A 15,759-nucleotide genomic window follows, 5' to 3' on the forward strand; every position below is an offset into this window, starting at 1 on the left:
CTCCAGCTGGGCATCTCTCTGCGCCACACAATGTATGTATACAGTGCTAAACGTGTATAGCGCGCATCCTCTCTTTTACCGAAGCAGTTGAATCTCAAGAACCTGCCCACTGACCTTCTTCCCATCCCCACGCGTCGTAACGTAAATAGAGCGTCCCCCATTGGCAAGCTGCACAGACGTAGGTTCCTTGACCTCCTCACTCGAACCACCCCCGGCAATAACAGAATGTGTCCCACCAGGCATAACCCTCGCAATTGCATTATCCGGCTGGGCAACGTACGCCACACCAGCCGAATCAACAATAAAATCATCCCAATCGGACCCCGAGCTCGAATCTAACCGTGCCACAATCTCGACATCGCCAAAATGCAGACCGTCCGCGCTAACGCGGATATGCGCGAAGATATTTCGCGCACTATTAGTGAAGAGGACATAATCATCTACTACCTTGAGGCCGTTTACGCCAATAGGTAGGGATGCATTCGTTGGCGCAGCCAGCAAATCATGTTTGAAAGCCAATCTGGATATTCCAGTCGTTGTATCGACACGAAATATAGCGCCGAGTCGAGAGTCGCCTATCAAAATGATATGAGGCTGTTTTGGCATCGAAGACAAGCCATTGAGCATGGATGCATTGGGGAGGCGAGCGACGGCGTGAACGGATGGGTTTACAGCATCCATGCTGAAGTCGACGGTATACACGGTTTCATTTGTATAGTGATAATGACCCCTCACACCACCGACAATGGCGAACTTATCGTTGGCAATGGCTGCGATACCGCATAGGGCCGTAGCACCCGGCAGAGAGGCGACTAACTCAGCCTGTGGGGAATCACTGAGGGGATTGAGTGTGTAGAGGCGACCTTGGTCGAAGGTTGTAAGGAGGATATGGCCGTTTGGACGGAGGGCGCTGTTTTCAATGTCCACGTAGTTGGTGAAATTGGAGAGTTGTGTGATTGATGTCGCTAGTATGGTATTGGCCAGGAGAGTGATTAGGTGGGCGCGCATGATAGCGTTCAGGGTGCAGAGATGAAGAAGGGTACCCCGGGGATAGTTTCTGCTTTATGATCGGTTTTGTCGGGGCCATAATTCAATTGATCAGGGTGCCTCTTCCTAGGGGAATGGCTTTCGGAGATAAAAAGAGATCGATCTCGGCCAAAGTACAGTGTTGAAGATCAGCGCTAGAAAGGGGAACTTGCGCCGAGTCGCGGAAGAAGATTCTTCAGTTTGTTTTAAGTTAATTTGGCTGTCAAAGTAGAGGGTATAATTGTTCTATCTAAATGAGCTAGGAACATTTACTACTATCAGTTTCTTGCTCCTTTGCGTATCCGGAACCCACCGATCACGACCTATTAGGACACTGTGCTCAGTCAAGCCAAAACCATTCCTACAATGCTTACATCGGTACCGGGGCAGAAACCCTGGTCCTCCGCTCGGGTAAGAAAGCGAAAGCCTCTCATGCCATGCCGGGTTCCGGGTTTCTGACAGCACAAGTTAACTGCTACCAGACCCACTTCCCACTTCCCCCACGTTCATTTCTTCAGCTTCCCCATACAGTCACACATAACTGCCCAATCAAACTTCAATGCTTGTAGATTGTCCTATAGGCTCGAAATGAAAGCCTCAGTCACAAAAGGACGATATCCAAAAACAGCAAAATATCAACAACGCCCCGAAACACAATCCGCCCATGGTTTCTTTAGCCAGGCACCAGGGACCAAGCCCACCACCGGAACAAAAGTACCAATACGTCTGAACACCACCAGAGATTTTTTTTTTCCGGAACTTGTTTCCGATTGAATACATTAATACGGGGAATCTGATCAAGGCACATTCCAGATATTACTCAGGGGTAAACGGCAAGGGATGTTATCTGGTATCGAATTTTTGAGTATTCTGTTTTACGCCTTTGGAGAGAAAGAACGAGTAGTTAGCTTTTGTGGAAAGCGACAGCTTCGAAAAATAATGAATAATAAATAAATAAAAATAGGCCGTGACTGATGTGGCTGCTTACCTGTACACCGGAGATTATAAGGTGGTGTAAAATGTTGCATATGCTCCCTACACCGCAATCTGAGTTTATGCAGGTCTTGGGTCATGGGGCCTTGAGTCACAAACCTACAGCCCACAGCTAGTTTCAATGTGAACAAACTGGAAAGTCAGAGACCGCAAACATACTCTGGCAAAAAACGGTTCCATGTTAGGTCTGAGTACCGGGTACAGCCTATACCGGGATCTATACTTTGCAGGGTTCCCCGCAAAAATAAAGCGCACAGCGTGAAGATGATGTCAAGACTGAACAACGGCTCAATCGGATCTCTTTCTCCGATTTAGCACGAAGCTTACTTCTTGGATCCGAGCTCGGACAATGCCCCTTTGACTAAAGACAATGAAAGAGCCCACTCAACATATTAAAATGAGGTTAGAGCAGTTTGAACCCGATCTAGTTTGCATCGCACTGTAAAATGAGCCTGTAATCATGCATTTCATTGATAGATCGAAGGCGAAGGCAATTAAGTCACGGTATATCCGCCATCAACACGCAGCTCAGCACCGGTAATGTACTTTGAGGCGTCGGATAAGAGGAAAGTCACAGCGCCCATTAGGTCTTCCGGAGTTCCCATCTTGCCGACGGGGATGAGGGAGGTCCATTTATCGCGGAGTTCAGGGTTTTCGTCGAGGATTTTGCGGGTACTGGTGAGGTATTGTTAGCACAACTTTCAAGCTAGACGATTTCTGGTTGTAAAACCAGAGTTATTGACTAAACCACTTACAGAGCAGTCAACATGTATCCGGGACTGATACAGTTGACACGAATATCCTTGCCAGCCCACTCAACAGCTAGAGACGCGGCGAGGTGCCGCACAGCGGCCTTGGCAGCGTTATATGGAGCTTGGGGTTGAGGCACATTGACGATTGCGCCAGACATGGAGCCGATCATAACGATGTTACCACCAGCGTTGCGCTCCATTAGATGCTTAGCCACGCCTGTGGCGAATAAGTAGGTGCCATCCACGTTGACGCCCCATAGCTTCTGCATGCGCTCGAATGGGTAGCTGATCGCGTCAAAGTTCTCGGTGAAACCTGCCGAGGTGACCAAGTTATCGATCCTGCCGTGCTTGGCGAGAATTGCGGCCAGAGCTGAGTCTACGGATTCTGGATTGGCGACATCGGCGTAGTGGGCTGTGATCTGGGGCAGTCTGAAACCCGAATTAGCAAGCCGTAGCGTACACTTCTCAGTTAATATAAAAACATACTGCTCCAGGCCGGGATTCTCTATCCGGAACTGCTCAATGAGCTTATGCGCAGACTCCTCAGCTTCAGTCTCTGTTGACAGTATTAGCGGCATGTCTAGACCAGGTAAGTATTGAAAACTTACTGTTCAAGTCAACAATCGCCAGATCAGAGCCGGAAGCAATCAGTCCCTGGCCCATGACGAGACCCAGCCCACGAGCACCACCCGTCACAACGCTAACCTTGTTCTCGAGCGAGAATTGAGCCAGTGTACGCTTAAAGTGCATCCCACCCCGGCCCTGGACAACGGGCTGGGCGGGATATTGGCTGTCAGGAGGATATTGGATTTGAACGCTGTCATCGGTACGCGCGAATTCACCCTCATGCTCGCCGGAAGCTCCTTTCTCGGCGCGGTCGGTGGCGGCGAGGATAGGGTCTTTGTTGGGGTCTTCCTTCTTTGCGCGAATGGCTGTGAGGGAAAATGGGCGGGTTGAGGCTGCATAGAGAGCTGGACGGGTATTGATTGCCTTGATGGCGGATCGGGCGACCGTGCGGTTGAACATGGTGGAGATGGCTTCTAAGCTCGAGCTGGAGCTGGAACTAGAGCTAGAGCTAGAGCTACGGAGGGGTAATATACGGTGAAAAGGATGTCTCGAGTCTGGGGAGAAGAAAAAAAAAAAGGGAAAGGCGAGGATAACAAGAAAGCTCTGAGCTCCCAGGTTTTTATTTTATTTTATTATGATTTCTAACAGAGCTTGATGGCCTTCTGGAACAAGGATGGCGCGGGCCCAGGAGCTGGGGAATGCAACAAGTGCGGTGAAAAGGGGGCGCATTGGAGGATGCCTCCAATGGCAGGGAGGATCAATGGTCGGTGAACCAGTGAGTGGTCGAGCGATTGACTTGGGAATTTTGGTCTCATTTTATTGAATTGAATGATTTAGTGAAACCTGCCGAGTGATGTCAGGTGGACAAGATCGATCTGGTTTCATTACAGTCTGGCTCATGTAACTGATACTTATCCAGGTACCAGAAGTACTGGGTACCCCTGTACTGCTGCTACTCGGTATCGGTACTTAGGCGTAGCCTTCTACGTATTCGGTCTATCTTTGGTCTATCTTTGCTTCTTTCAATTCTGAAATATATGACTTGTCAGGCCCGCAGTTGCCGCCCTCTACAGCACACCCGTTTCGCCACTAGGCCCTAAGAACAGTGGCAATCTTATCCCCGGGCTTTTCTGCTCGAGTCAACATGACGAACGTATTGGTATTATCTCCAATTATATATAGTGAACTCGCTAAGATCTTCCGGGGACATCGAAACGGGGTTAATCACGGTGGACCCCATCGTATCCACTCGATCTTATCGTCCCAAAAACCAAAATGTCAGCCACGATCCTTAGTTCTCTATGCCTTGGGCCACTGGGCCAACGTGCTTACATGTCAATTACTAGAGTGTACTTCCCGTGCTCCTGAGAATCTCCAAAGCTTATAGGCGGATAGCGCGAGTTTCAGAAAATTCGAATGCTGCCTGAAAGCTACAACTATACTTAGGGTCCACAAGTCTACCACGCGCTCTGGCACCATACAGCAATCCCATCCCGAGCTGTCAATAATCGTCACATTTAACAGCCGCATATCTCAACGGTGAACTCAATTTGCTATTATTGATCTTGATCTAATTTATTCTCCTACTCCAAATCCTCAAATTCTACCAGGGGCGTTCCGCTTTTGCATTGGTCCTGCAAGGTACAGTTAGCATTTGTCAACTGAAGCCGGCCTGTATTGTCTTCTTGTGTCTTGTTTTCTTGTTTTTCATACCAGTCCGAAAACCAAAAAGCGAGACACCAAAAAAAGGGGGAGCTAAAAGCCAGAATGTAATATGTCACGAGACCCAGGGTCTAGAACATAGCGGAAGGGGCGCGTGACTTACTCCTTGTTGATGGACGACGCGGGCAATTGTTCCCCGCTGCGGACTGCGAATCACCGTCTCCATCTTCATGCTTTCAATGACCACCAGCGGCTGGTCCTTTTCCACCGCTTGCCCTGCCTGCACTTCCACCCGCAGAACCTTGCAGGGCATTGGGGCTAGGACGCTATTGGCGACGTCTTTCATACCCAGTGCTTTTTCCATCCATTTGGCCCGGGGGACCGTGAGTCGGTATTGTATACCGCGCTGGAATGCAATGATGGTGTCTTCGTCTCGGACGACGGTCGTATCTAGGCGTGTGTGAGGGTAGAAGGAGGTCACAACGTTGGAAGCTGGGTCCATGCGACTCGAAACTTGCTCAAATACTCGGTCCCCGATCTCAATGTTGAAGGTTTGGCTTGATGTCTGCTGCACGCGCACGCTGTAGGTGGGTCCGTCGTGATGAGCACCCGCTGACTCGGTAAATGACAGCTGGCGCTGCTGGTAGCTGGGGGTGAACCCGACCGCACCAGCGAGCCCCGGGGATGGAGACACGGTGTGAGAGTCTCGGTGCAGACATGCCAACGCGACCTGAGCGAGCACCTCATCGTCAATGATCTTAGGGGCAAAAAGCTCTTCGCGGTGCTTTTCAATATAGCCTGTCTCAACCGCGCCCGCAATGAAATCCGGGCTGCGGCAGATGGTCTTGAGGAACTCGATATTGGTCACGGGGCCAGCCACCTCGTACTGTTGTAAGGCGGCGCCGAGTTTCCGGATTGCCTCCTCGCGTGTTTCTCCCCTGACGATCAGTTTGGAGATCATCGGATCGTAGTGAGCCGAGACATCATCTCCTTCTACAAATCCAGCGTCGATGCGAATGTCGTCTGAAGTTGCGGGGGTGCGGACGTGGATCAGACGGCCAGAGTCAGGAATGAATCCCTGGTCGGGGTTTTCAGCGTAGATCCGGGCTTCGATGCCGTGTCCACTCTTGGAAATCTTTTCCTCCACTTGCTCTTGCGTCAGAGGCAGCGAAGCCCCTTCGGCCACCAGGATCTGCCAGTGGACTAGGTCTTGGCCTGTGACCATCTCTGTGACGGGGTGCTCAACCTGCAGGCGGGTGTTCATTTCCATAAAGTAGAAATCTCCTGAGTCGTTATCAAAAATGAACTCCACTGTTCCTGCGCCTTCATATCCCACCGCTAGGGCTGCAGCTCGAGCTTTTGCCCAGAGATCCTTCCGGGTTACATCGGGGAGATGTGGCGCTGGCGACTCTTCGAGAATCTTCTGATGTCTCCGCTGGATGCTGCAGTCTCGCTCTCCCAAAGCGACAGAGTTTCCATGCTTGTCCGCAAAGACCTGGACCTCGATGTGACGAGGAGTTGTAATGTATTTCTCGACCAGGACATTATCATCTCCAAACGAGTTCATAGCTTCTGACTTTGCTGATTCCAGCTGGGCCTGGAATTCGGCTTTGGAGCTTGCAATACGCATTCCCTTACCGCCGCCTCCTTTGATGGCTTTGATAAGCACGGGATATGTGATTTTGTCGGCCTCGGCTTCTAGAAACGCAGGATCTTGGTTATGACCGTGGTAACCGGGGACACAGGGCACGCCTGCCGCGAGCATGATCTCTTTGGAGCGACTGTTTTTTCGTCAGATTGTCCGTGTAGGTATCTACAAGTTGACAAACATACCTCTTGTCGCCCATATCTTCGATTGCCTTCCATGGCGGGCCAATAAATACGAGTCCAGCTTCTGTACATTTTCGGGCAAAGGCAGAATTCTCGCTCAGCTAAATAGAAGTCATTAGCAGTTATTCTCCTCTCAGTCCACATGAGGCCAAAGGCAAAGGCCCATGCTCCCCCAAGTTAGGTAACTCACAAATCCGTAACCAGGGTGTATCCCTCGACACCCTTCCTTCTTCGCAATCTCGATAATCCGATCCCCGTCCAAGTATGCCGACACCGATCCCAAGTTAAACGCATGTGGCGAGCTCAAAGCATGCTGAGATTGACTATCGGGATCAGTGTAGAGAGTGGTAACGCGAATCCCATGCTTCGCCGCAGTCTGTCCTACACGTCTAGCTCCTAGTCAGCAAAAGCCAATCTCCAAGATTTCCAAGCCTCATACAGTGCAATTTCTCCTCTATTGGCAATGAGGATTGAATCTAAAGAGTTGGTTGTCCGGGGTTTCCCTGCCACCGACGATGCAGCTCTCGTAGCTCTGCGGGTGACGGTCGGGGCAAGGCGGGGAGTAATGCGGAGAAGTGATGAAAGGGTCATGGTGATTGTGAATGCAGTTGTGCAACCTTGAAATGCGTCAAGTTGCTAAACAGATCTGCCCAAGGTTACAGGGACTCAGCAGGCTTTCATTATCGGGATTTGGAGAGGTTAAGCTGGGGAAGGCGGCTTTCAAGTGAGCATTCAAGGCGCCGCTGTTGACCCGCAGAAGCCGACGCAAAGCGAGACTGCGGGGAAAGCCGTGGGAGGCGACCGCTTTCCTATTTAGGAACATACTATGGGCTCCCTAGGTAGTTGCTCGGAGGGTATATTGGCAGGCCTTATATGTATCTTGCTATTATGGCTTGTTCTTGAAACCCTGATTTTATTCCGCTTCCGTTTTGTATGTTCCGCGTTGCGAAACTGGTTACTCACTTCCTTACCTCCGTGCTGAGTCGAGAGAATTTAAAACTATGCGAACGCCCTCGTCTCATTGCTGGAATACGGTCGAAATAAGTTGTCAGGCAATATCAAAATATGTAAGACATGCACCAGGGCGAAAGTCGTGAATCGAGAGAAAGCCAAGATAATTCGAGATAATTCGAACATTTATTGGGAAACATTCAATCAGTAACGAATCAGTGAGCTTCTAATAGACAAGCTCAATTCAAAGGGCATTTTCAAAACATGGAGCAGGCACAACTCAACCACTGCTCTTTGTGGAAGCGACTTTGGAACATAGCGGCTCCGGTACAATGCAATGAATCCATCGAAATCGGGATCGCATTCGAAGGACTCCATGCGATTAGCGATATCGACGCGTAGATTATGGACGTCACCTGGAAGATATTCGCTAGCTATTGGAGCCAATGACCTCATAAGCCGAGGAAGGAAATTCCGCATCATAGAGCCTACGTATTCTCTGTCGTCAGCAGTACAGGGACGAAGGTCGCTTCTTCCACAGACCAATACTGCACTGCAGTACTCAGTTAGATGACGTAAGTATATCTTTGAAGGATTTCCTACATGTAGATGAAAGGATCCGGCGTCTCAAAGTCATTTCCCATGCAGTGGCTGTTTATTAGTCATTAGTCACGACCGACGGAAACAGGGGGACAGACAGGCTTACTTCGGGGTTTCAGCCAAAACAAGTGTAGGCACGGAGACATTCTTTAGAAGTCTTTCTGTAAAATGGGATGCAGGAAGAGGGCGTTCGTTCTGGCCATCGCCTTTGTAAACCCCGTTGGTGAAATGGTAAACCGAAGGGTTATTCTCGAAGTTTTCGCCGAAAAGACTTATCCATCAGAACGATCTTCAATGAGAGAGATAGGTAGGTAAGATTACATTTGACCCTGCCCGGTGAAAGCCACGATTTTTGCTTCGACCGTCACGGTTTCAGGGATAGGGACGTCCCCATGGTTTCCATGGAAGAAGAAGTAACGCAAGGAGCCTTGCGGGTATAGTAAATCCGCCATTGTGGGCCACAGGGAGATTGCGTCGTTGAAGTCAACTTCTTAACTTTTTTTCTTCGTTTGAAGCGAATCGGAAGATGACACTGTTTCTCCTCCACGCGGCTACGCTTCATTGGCCATTCTAAGGAGTCTGAAATGGCTCCACATTTGGTTACAGATCGGATTTGCATCGGTGGATGCCATGAATAAGTAGGATCATGTGACTATTGATTGGCTTCCTAGGCTGTTAGACCACATAATATAGTTTGTCCTTCTTACCGGGCTTGAATTCATTTACATCAGGCCCAAACTGGGTAAAACCTACATCACGGCTCTCACGACTCGGGCCGGCACGGATGAGGATCCACATCCCGAGGTAACACCGACTAACAAAAGTGAAAGTGACTTGAGATGACTTAGAGATCATCTACTTCTGGGCTAGTCTTTCTTTGTACCTCCAAGAATCCTTCGTCCCACGAAATGCATCAAGACTGGATAACGTCTCCAGAATCATGTAACAAATTAGTCAGTCGACCTTCCTTGATCTTACCACAATCGTATAATCCAAAGCGATCAGCAATCTGAGAAGTAACCGAGACAAGGGTTCTCAATGGCGGGAGCGGCATATATTGACAAAAACGCCAAAGCCCATCATGAACAAAAGCACCCGACCTGGTTCTTCGCGTCGGTCAATGTATCACTTCAAATAAATAGATCAGGTTGTGAAAACCGATGATCTTCAAACGCGAGGAGCATTTCCGAAGACCATCGGCACCGCCCTCCTTTAGAGATATCGCCTGTTTGTACGCAGTCTCGATCGAGAAACCTTTCTTCGTAATAGCGAGACAACCACAAAGATGCTCCTTCTCCGCACCTTCGCGGTCATTTGCAAACATTTCACGAGACTTCTGCTCTGTATCCCAGGAGAGGTATAGGCAGCCAATGTGAGAGTCAGGAAAGCGTTGTTCTGTTGGAATGCCTGTGTGAGTTCATCTGGGATTGGATCGAGTGCCAAGTTCCACATAGGCTAGACCACTCTCCCACCTTCAGAACATGGCGCTCGAGTGTTTGCGAGTTGGAAAGATCCGAGAGCACTTCAAGTTCACTCATGCTCGACTTTGCTGAAGATACCTGGGTGGCAACGTATTTATCGAAGTTTTGATCTCGGGCCAGCCATATCGTGGAGTATGTGCCAAGGCCAAGCTTGTGAACCAATCGATTGCGATCATGAAGCTGGTCCCCGATTGTTATAGGACGATAGCCTCCCATAAGTTAGCCCTCTAGTTTCCCCACGGCCTATGGGATCGTGCGGGCGATGAGACGAATGGTCATCTCTTGATATATTGGACTTGAGCATGGGCATGCATAGAAGACCACGGATTTGATGGCGGTAAAGGGCCTCTATGGGTTTCTTGGAACAAATGTGGAGGCATAACAACTGTGACCATAAAACGGACACTAGGAGTAATGCATTTCCCATGATTGAATCGGCTCTAAACTCCAGTGAACCCAGCTTTTGGAAGACAAGTTTGACTGAAGTTGATCCCTTATAAGAGGTGAGAATATCATTTCAATGGATCTCAGCCACTGAGTGGCCTAAGAAGCAGAAATATTAGAACTGAATTATCACTTGAGCCCCTTTCAAAGCAATACATTTCACATAGCGACAGTGAGACAGCTAGAAAGGGGTCAGGAAGGGTCAGCTATAGAAAAAAATGTGGGGCCGCGCAAAAAAAATGCCAAGGCTTACATTAGCAATCGCCTCTTTGATGCAAAGATCAGCCGGATCTTCGTCACGTTGGTCACATCACCAGCTTTGCTTCATTTGGCTTGCCAGAACGATTTATCCATCCTGCAATCTCACCTCATTTGTTGCCGCCTTAGTGCATCCTCGACGGGCTCTTGCCTCAACCCGAGTCATCTCCACAATGTCCGACGATGAGGAGTACTACGAATGGGAGGAGGAGTATCTAATTGAGGATATGCCGGACTTTGCAGTGAGTGCTCAACCCTTTAACTCGATATTACCGGACCCAATCTGACTAGGACCGTGCCCTGCAGGACGAACTCGCCCAAACCTCATACTACGAAGCGGTCCTGTACGAAGACCCGGGAATTGAAGCGGAGGACTACTACAGTGACTGGGAGTACTATACAGACGATTATTACGATGAAGACCCGACCGTGAAGCCTGCTCCAGTCGCGAAAGACACGGACACGAAAACCCGCCGAGCAAACCGCGCCCCCCGGCTGAAATCTTCCTTAAAGCCAGACATCGCATCCTTCCAAGGTGTAGTCTGGAAGACATCCAGCCTGGAAAAGGACCAAGATATTGCCGTTCAAATTTACGAGCCGGGTGCTGGTGAGCAAGTGGCGCTGCTGAAGAACTGGCGCGAGATTTTCAAATCCGCCCAGCCTGCATTGGACAAGTCGCGCTTGCGCAAGAGAAAGGCGGAGGATATATGCGAACCGGACCCTGCCCTTGCCGATGACGAATTTCCATGCGAAGACGACCAAGACGACAGTTCGGATGACATGTCGGATATCGTGTCTATGGACAATACGACGGAGAATGGCGACGCGGGCGATGCGTCAAACACAACACCGGAACTGCCTCAGTCGCCGAAGCGAGAGTCTAACTTGGCTGTTGTGATCCCGGCGAAGAGAGGCCGCAAACGAAAAGCCGAGGTTCCTCCCGAGACGAATAAAAAGACCGGTGAGACTGCGCCGCGGGCGAAACGCATTGCGTCGAAGAAGAGGGATGTGGATGGTGGGACGACAGCTTCATCTGGCCCAGTGCGCAGGTCGACCAGGCAGAAGAAGTAGGCTTTACATGTATGAGATCGGTCTCATGACTGTCATGAATGGATGATGGAAACATGCATTTCCAGTATACGGAGCAAATCAGGCATAACGTCGAATAATACATTCATTGCAAGCACTCAAGGTATCTAATTCTGTATAACACTCTAGGCATACTCTTTGTTGAAAGCGCGACCGATAACTATCCGTCTGATCTCGCTCGTGCCAGCTCCGATCTCGTACAACTTCGCATCTCGTAGTAGGCGTCCAGCGGAGATCTCGTTGATGTAGCCGTTTCCGCCCATGAGCTGGATAGCGTCCAGTGCGCATTCTGTGGCGCGCTCGGCAGCGTAGAGAATCGCTCCAGCGCAGTCCTGTGTCCGGATCACAAGCGGACTCGGTGAAGCGGCACCGTTGTCTACTTCACGTGCTGTAGCGTATGTGTATGATCGCGACGCAGCAAGCTTGGTGTACATGTCTGCCAATTTGCCCTGAATCAACTGGTTGTGAGCAATGGGGGTACCAAACTGCTTTCGGACGTGGGTGTAAGGTAAAACAAGGTCAAGAGCAGCTTGCATGATACTAGAAGATGTTAGAAGGGCCAAAATGGCAACGTTGACGGCGACTTACCCAAGAGGTCCTGCGCTCAAGACGAGTCGTTCCAAATCAAGACCTTCCATCAGGACTTTGACGCCGCGGTTCACCTCACCAAGAAGGTTTTCTCGGGGCACAAAGACGTCTTCAAAGATGAGTTCGCCTGTGTTGGAGCCGCGCATGCCAAGCTTGTCCAATTTACGGGCACAAGAGAAGCCCTCGAAGCCCTTCTCAACCACGAAAGCAGTAATACCTTTGGAGGCCTTCTCGGGCTCGGTCTTGGCATATACAACGATGAAGTCTGCGTCAGGGCCCTAAATCTTGAATTAGTTTGATTCCTTGCGGTCGACGCAATTGGGACCTACATTGGTGATCCACATTTTGGTGCCATTCAGCACCCAGCCACCATCCACCTCCTTTGCTGTAGTCTTCATACTGACCACATCGGACCCAGCAGAGTGCTCGGACATGGCCAGAGCGCCAATCTTTTCACCCGATAGAAGACCTGGTAGGTATTTCTCTTTCTGCGCTACTGAGCCGTTCAAGGAGAGCTGGTTGACGCAGAGCTGGGAATGAGCGGCGTAAGACAAGCCGATACTGCCTGTGTAAGAAGATGGATGAGTTTGGTTTCGGAATATATCTTTATGACTCTAAATGCACGGTATTTCTTACCTGAGGCTCTGCTAAGCTCTTCCATCACCACGCAGTGGGCCTGGTAGCCCATCCCCAAACCACCATATTCTTCGTTGGCAGTGACACCGAGTAACCTGTAACCCAATTAGCAAATTGCAAGCAGCATGATCACGGAAATTCATTACCCAGCATCACCTAACTTCTTCCACATGTCCGCTGGGAACTCATTCTGCTCGTCTGTCCGTGCAGCTACCTCTTCCGGGATCTCTCTCCCTGGACGAAGCCAACGTCAGCGTAAATCACAGGCCGGATGGGGGAAAGACCACTCACTCGTGAAGTCTTGTACTCGTTCTCGCAGCTCGATGAGGTCCTCCTCTGTGGGTGGCGTAAAACCGGCCGGGTGCTTCGTTGACACGCTCCGCACGAAACCTGGGGAGAGTGCGGGGATGGCGCGCGGCCGCAACGAGCGGGCGGATGTGCGTAGGAGGAAAGGGATGCGTACGGAGGCCATTGTTATATGTCAAGGCAGTCGGCCAAGGGAATAAGGAAGATGTTTTCGGAACGCAGGGGCCTATTTAAGACAATAGAAACTATGCTGAGGGGAAACCCGCGGCAGTCCTCGGCGTGGAGACCGCCCACGGGGTATACAGGTATTATTACGCTTCGCTATACCCTCCATTCTCAGCGATTGACCTTTTACTATCTTTCTAGAATACACAATGGCTATTTAATCTCAAAGCACATCAAGGTATCTGTTTATCTTCTCATATTCTACCGGCCTCGATGCCATCGACTTCTCTGTTCTTTGAGGCGGTGATGACGGGCCGCGGGTAGACGCGGCAATCATCGCAACTCCGCACATCTGGGGAACCTGGAGCTTCTTTATCCCCATATCATCCCTCACCTCTGACGCCGAATCTATAATATGATTTCCTTGGTCCTATAGCACCCTTATTGGAATCATCTCACTCATTGTTGAAGTAGCAGTCGGTCTCATTAGTTCACCCCTCTCCCCGCAATGCGCGCCCCTTCTCCGCTTGTCCTCCGCAGCCTGGGCTCGCGTGTCGCCCAGCGCACCTGCCGCCCAGGACAATTCTCCAGACAAATAACTCAGATCCCTTCGAGATTCGTCGCAAGCTATACGCACCCTCATCATGCTTCTGCACTTAACGTCTTGCCCACAGCTGTGGATACTTCATCACCCGAGTACCGCGAAAACAGCCAACAGATGCAAGAACTTCTGGACCGAATGAGCAGCCTTCATGGCCAAATTTCGAAAGGCGGATCAGAAAAAGCCCGGGAAAAGCACATCTCACGGGGAAAGATGCTACCACGAGACCGAGTCTCAGCGCTAATTGACCCGGGTACCTCGTTCCTAGAACTGTCCCCACTTGCAGGCCACGAGGTCTACGAAGGCGAGGATGTTCCTGCCGGTGGTATCATTACTGGCATTGGTACAGTGGAAGGCGTCAATTGTATGATCGTGGCAAACGACAGCACGGTCAAGGGCGGCACATACTACCCGATCACGGTGAAGAAGCATCTCCGCGCACAAGCAATCGCCCAAGAGAACCGGCTACCATGTATCTACCTGGTCGACTCGGGTGGTGCCAATCTCCCCCATCAGGCGGATGTCTTCCCAGACCGTGACCACTTCGGACGCATCTTCTTCAATCAGGCTCGCATGAGCTCCCTCGGCATCCCACAGCTCTCCGTCGTCATGGGTCCCTGCACTGCCGGTGGTGCCTACGTCCCCGCCATGAGCGACGAGACAATCATCGTCGAAAACCAGGGTACTATTTTCCTGGCCGGCCCGCCGCTCGTCAAGGCTGCCACCGGCGAAGTAGTGTCCGCTGAGGATTTGGGTGGTGGTCAGTTGCACTCTTCTATCTCCGGCGTGACGGACTATCTAGCCGTCGACGATGCCCATGCCCTCATTCTCGCTCGTCGCTCCGTCGCGAATCTGAACTACCCTACTACCACCCCTCCACTGCTTCTCGAGGATGCAGTCAAAGAACCAATCTACGATCCCACTGAGCTGAATGGTATCGTCGGGACCAATCTCCGTCGTCAAATCCCCGCTCACGAGGTCATCGCGCGTATCGTCGATGGTAGTGAATTTGCCGAGTTCAAGCGTGACTATGGCACGACTCTAGTCACAGGCTTTGCAAAGATCCATGGCCACCGCGTCGGCATTGTCGCTAATAACGGCATCCTGTTCTCCGAGTCCTCGCTCAAGGGCGCTCATTTCATTGAACTGTGCGCCCAGCGACGTATCCCGCTCGTTTTCTTGCAGAATATCTCAGGGTTTATGGTTGGCGCCGATGCCGAGAAGGGCGGTATTGCGAAGAACGGTGCGAAGCTTGTGACTGCCGTTGCCTGCGCAGATGTCCCCAAGTTCACCGTTGTATTTGGCTCTAGCGCTGGTGCTGGTAATTACGGAATGTGGTAAGTATTCTCTTTGAAACCTGTGGAAGCTCAAATCTAACTGTACTCCAGCGGTCGTGCCTACTCTCCTCGGTTAATGTTCATGTGGCCCAATGCTAAGATTGGTGTCATGGGCTCCGAGCAGCTTTCTTCCGTTATGGAGGCTGTTGGTAAATCAGCCGACCCTGCCCTCAAGGCTCGTATTGATCATGAGTCCGAGGCGGTTTTTTCCTCGGCCCGATTATGGGATGATGGTGTGATCCCTCCCGCTCAAACGAGAAAGATGCTAGGATTGGGATTGGCAGCTGCTGTTGGAGGGAAGGCAGAGCCGGACATCCAGACCAGGTTCGGTGTTTTCCGAATGTAGAGCAGATTGGCATATAGAACCATCAGATGAAAGGGTGAATGGCGTTTCGAGTATGAATCCAACATGATCTATTTCACATACCTAGGCAGTTCCCTGCAGACATCAAATTTAAAAAAAAAAAAAAAAA

At 50.6% G+C, this 15,759-nt stretch overlaps 7 protein-coding genes across 7 annotated transcripts; 2 read left to right on the plus strand and 5 right to left on the minus strand.

Moving 5' to 3' along the window:
- Positions 1-75: 75 nt before the first annotated feature.
- Positions 76-1,008, minus strand: N7443_004214 (uncharacterized protein; the record flags this gene model as incomplete). The annotated part of the gene is made up of 1 exon (XM_056884270.1): positions 76-1,008. The coding sequence occupies one exon, from the start codon at positions 1,006-1,008 to the stop codon at positions 76-78; it is 933 nt and encodes a 310-aa protein (XP_056742548.1).
- Positions 1,009-2,513: 1,505 nt separating this feature from the next.
- N7443_004215 (uncharacterized protein) lies at positions 2,514-3,797 on the minus strand (the record flags this gene model as incomplete). Its single annotated transcript, XM_056884271.1, has 4 exons — positions 2,514-2,694; positions 2,775-3,200; positions 3,258-3,327; positions 3,380-3,797. The coding sequence occupies 4 exons, from the start codon at positions 3,795-3,797 to the stop codon at positions 2,514-2,516; spliced, it is 1,095 nt and encodes a 364-aa protein (XP_056742549.1).
- Positions 3,798-4,921: 1,124 nt separating this feature from the next.
- Positions 4,922-7,421, minus strand: N7443_004216 (acetyl/propionyl/methylcrotonyl-CoA carboxylase subunit alpha; the record flags this gene model as incomplete). The annotated part of the gene is made up of 5 exons (XM_056884272.1): positions 4,922-4,972; positions 5,164-6,781; positions 6,834-6,931; positions 7,021-7,219; positions 7,270-7,421. The coding sequence occupies 5 exons, from the start codon at positions 7,419-7,421 to the stop codon at positions 4,922-4,924; spliced, it is 2,118 nt and encodes a 705-aa protein (XP_056742550.1).
- A 959-nt stretch (positions 7,422-8,380) lies between these two features.
- Positions 8,381-8,833, minus strand: N7443_004217 (Nucleic acid-binding OB-fold; the record flags this gene model as incomplete). The annotated part of the gene is made up of 3 exons (XM_056884273.1): positions 8,381-8,432; positions 8,488-8,652; positions 8,703-8,833. 3 exons carry the CDS (start codon positions 8,831-8,833, stop codon positions 8,381-8,383), a joined length of 348 nt encoding a protein of 115 aa, XP_056742551.1.
- A 1,904-nt stretch (positions 8,834-10,737) lies between these two features.
- Positions 10,738-11,635, plus strand: N7443_004218 (uncharacterized protein; the record flags this gene model as incomplete). Its single annotated transcript, XM_056884274.1, has 2 exons — positions 10,738-10,806; positions 10,856-11,635. 2 exons carry the CDS (start codon positions 10,738-10,740, stop codon positions 11,633-11,635), a joined length of 849 nt encoding a protein of 282 aa, XP_056742552.1.
- A 143-nt stretch (positions 11,636-11,778) lies between these two features.
- Positions 11,779-13,349, minus strand: N7443_004219 (isovaleryl-CoA dehydrogenase; the record flags this gene model as incomplete). Its single annotated transcript, XM_056884275.1, has 6 exons — positions 11,779-12,193; positions 12,242-12,519; positions 12,571-12,806; positions 12,878-12,972; positions 13,024-13,111; positions 13,169-13,349. The coding sequence occupies 6 exons, from the start codon at positions 13,347-13,349 to the stop codon at positions 11,779-11,781; spliced, it is 1,293 nt and encodes a 430-aa protein (XP_056742553.1).
- A 507-nt stretch (positions 13,350-13,856) lies between these two features.
- Positions 13,857-15,632, plus strand: N7443_004220 (putative 3-methylcrotonyl-CoA carboxylase, beta subunit (MccB); the record flags this gene model as incomplete). The annotated part of the gene is made up of 2 exons (XM_056884276.1): positions 13,857-15,286; positions 15,338-15,632. 2 exons carry the CDS (start codon positions 13,857-13,859, stop codon positions 15,630-15,632), a joined length of 1,725 nt encoding a protein of 574 aa, XP_056742554.1.
- Positions 15,633-15,759: the final 127 nt, after the last annotated feature.

This window comes from Penicillium atrosanguineum, assembly GCF_028827265.1.
Source record: "Penicillium atrosanguineum strain IBT 20685 chromosome Unknown utg000003l_segment0_segment0, whole genome shotgun sequence".
Taxonomy (NCBI): Eukaryota; Fungi; Ascomycota; class Eurotiomycetes; order Eurotiales; family Aspergillaceae; genus Penicillium; species Penicillium atrosanguineum.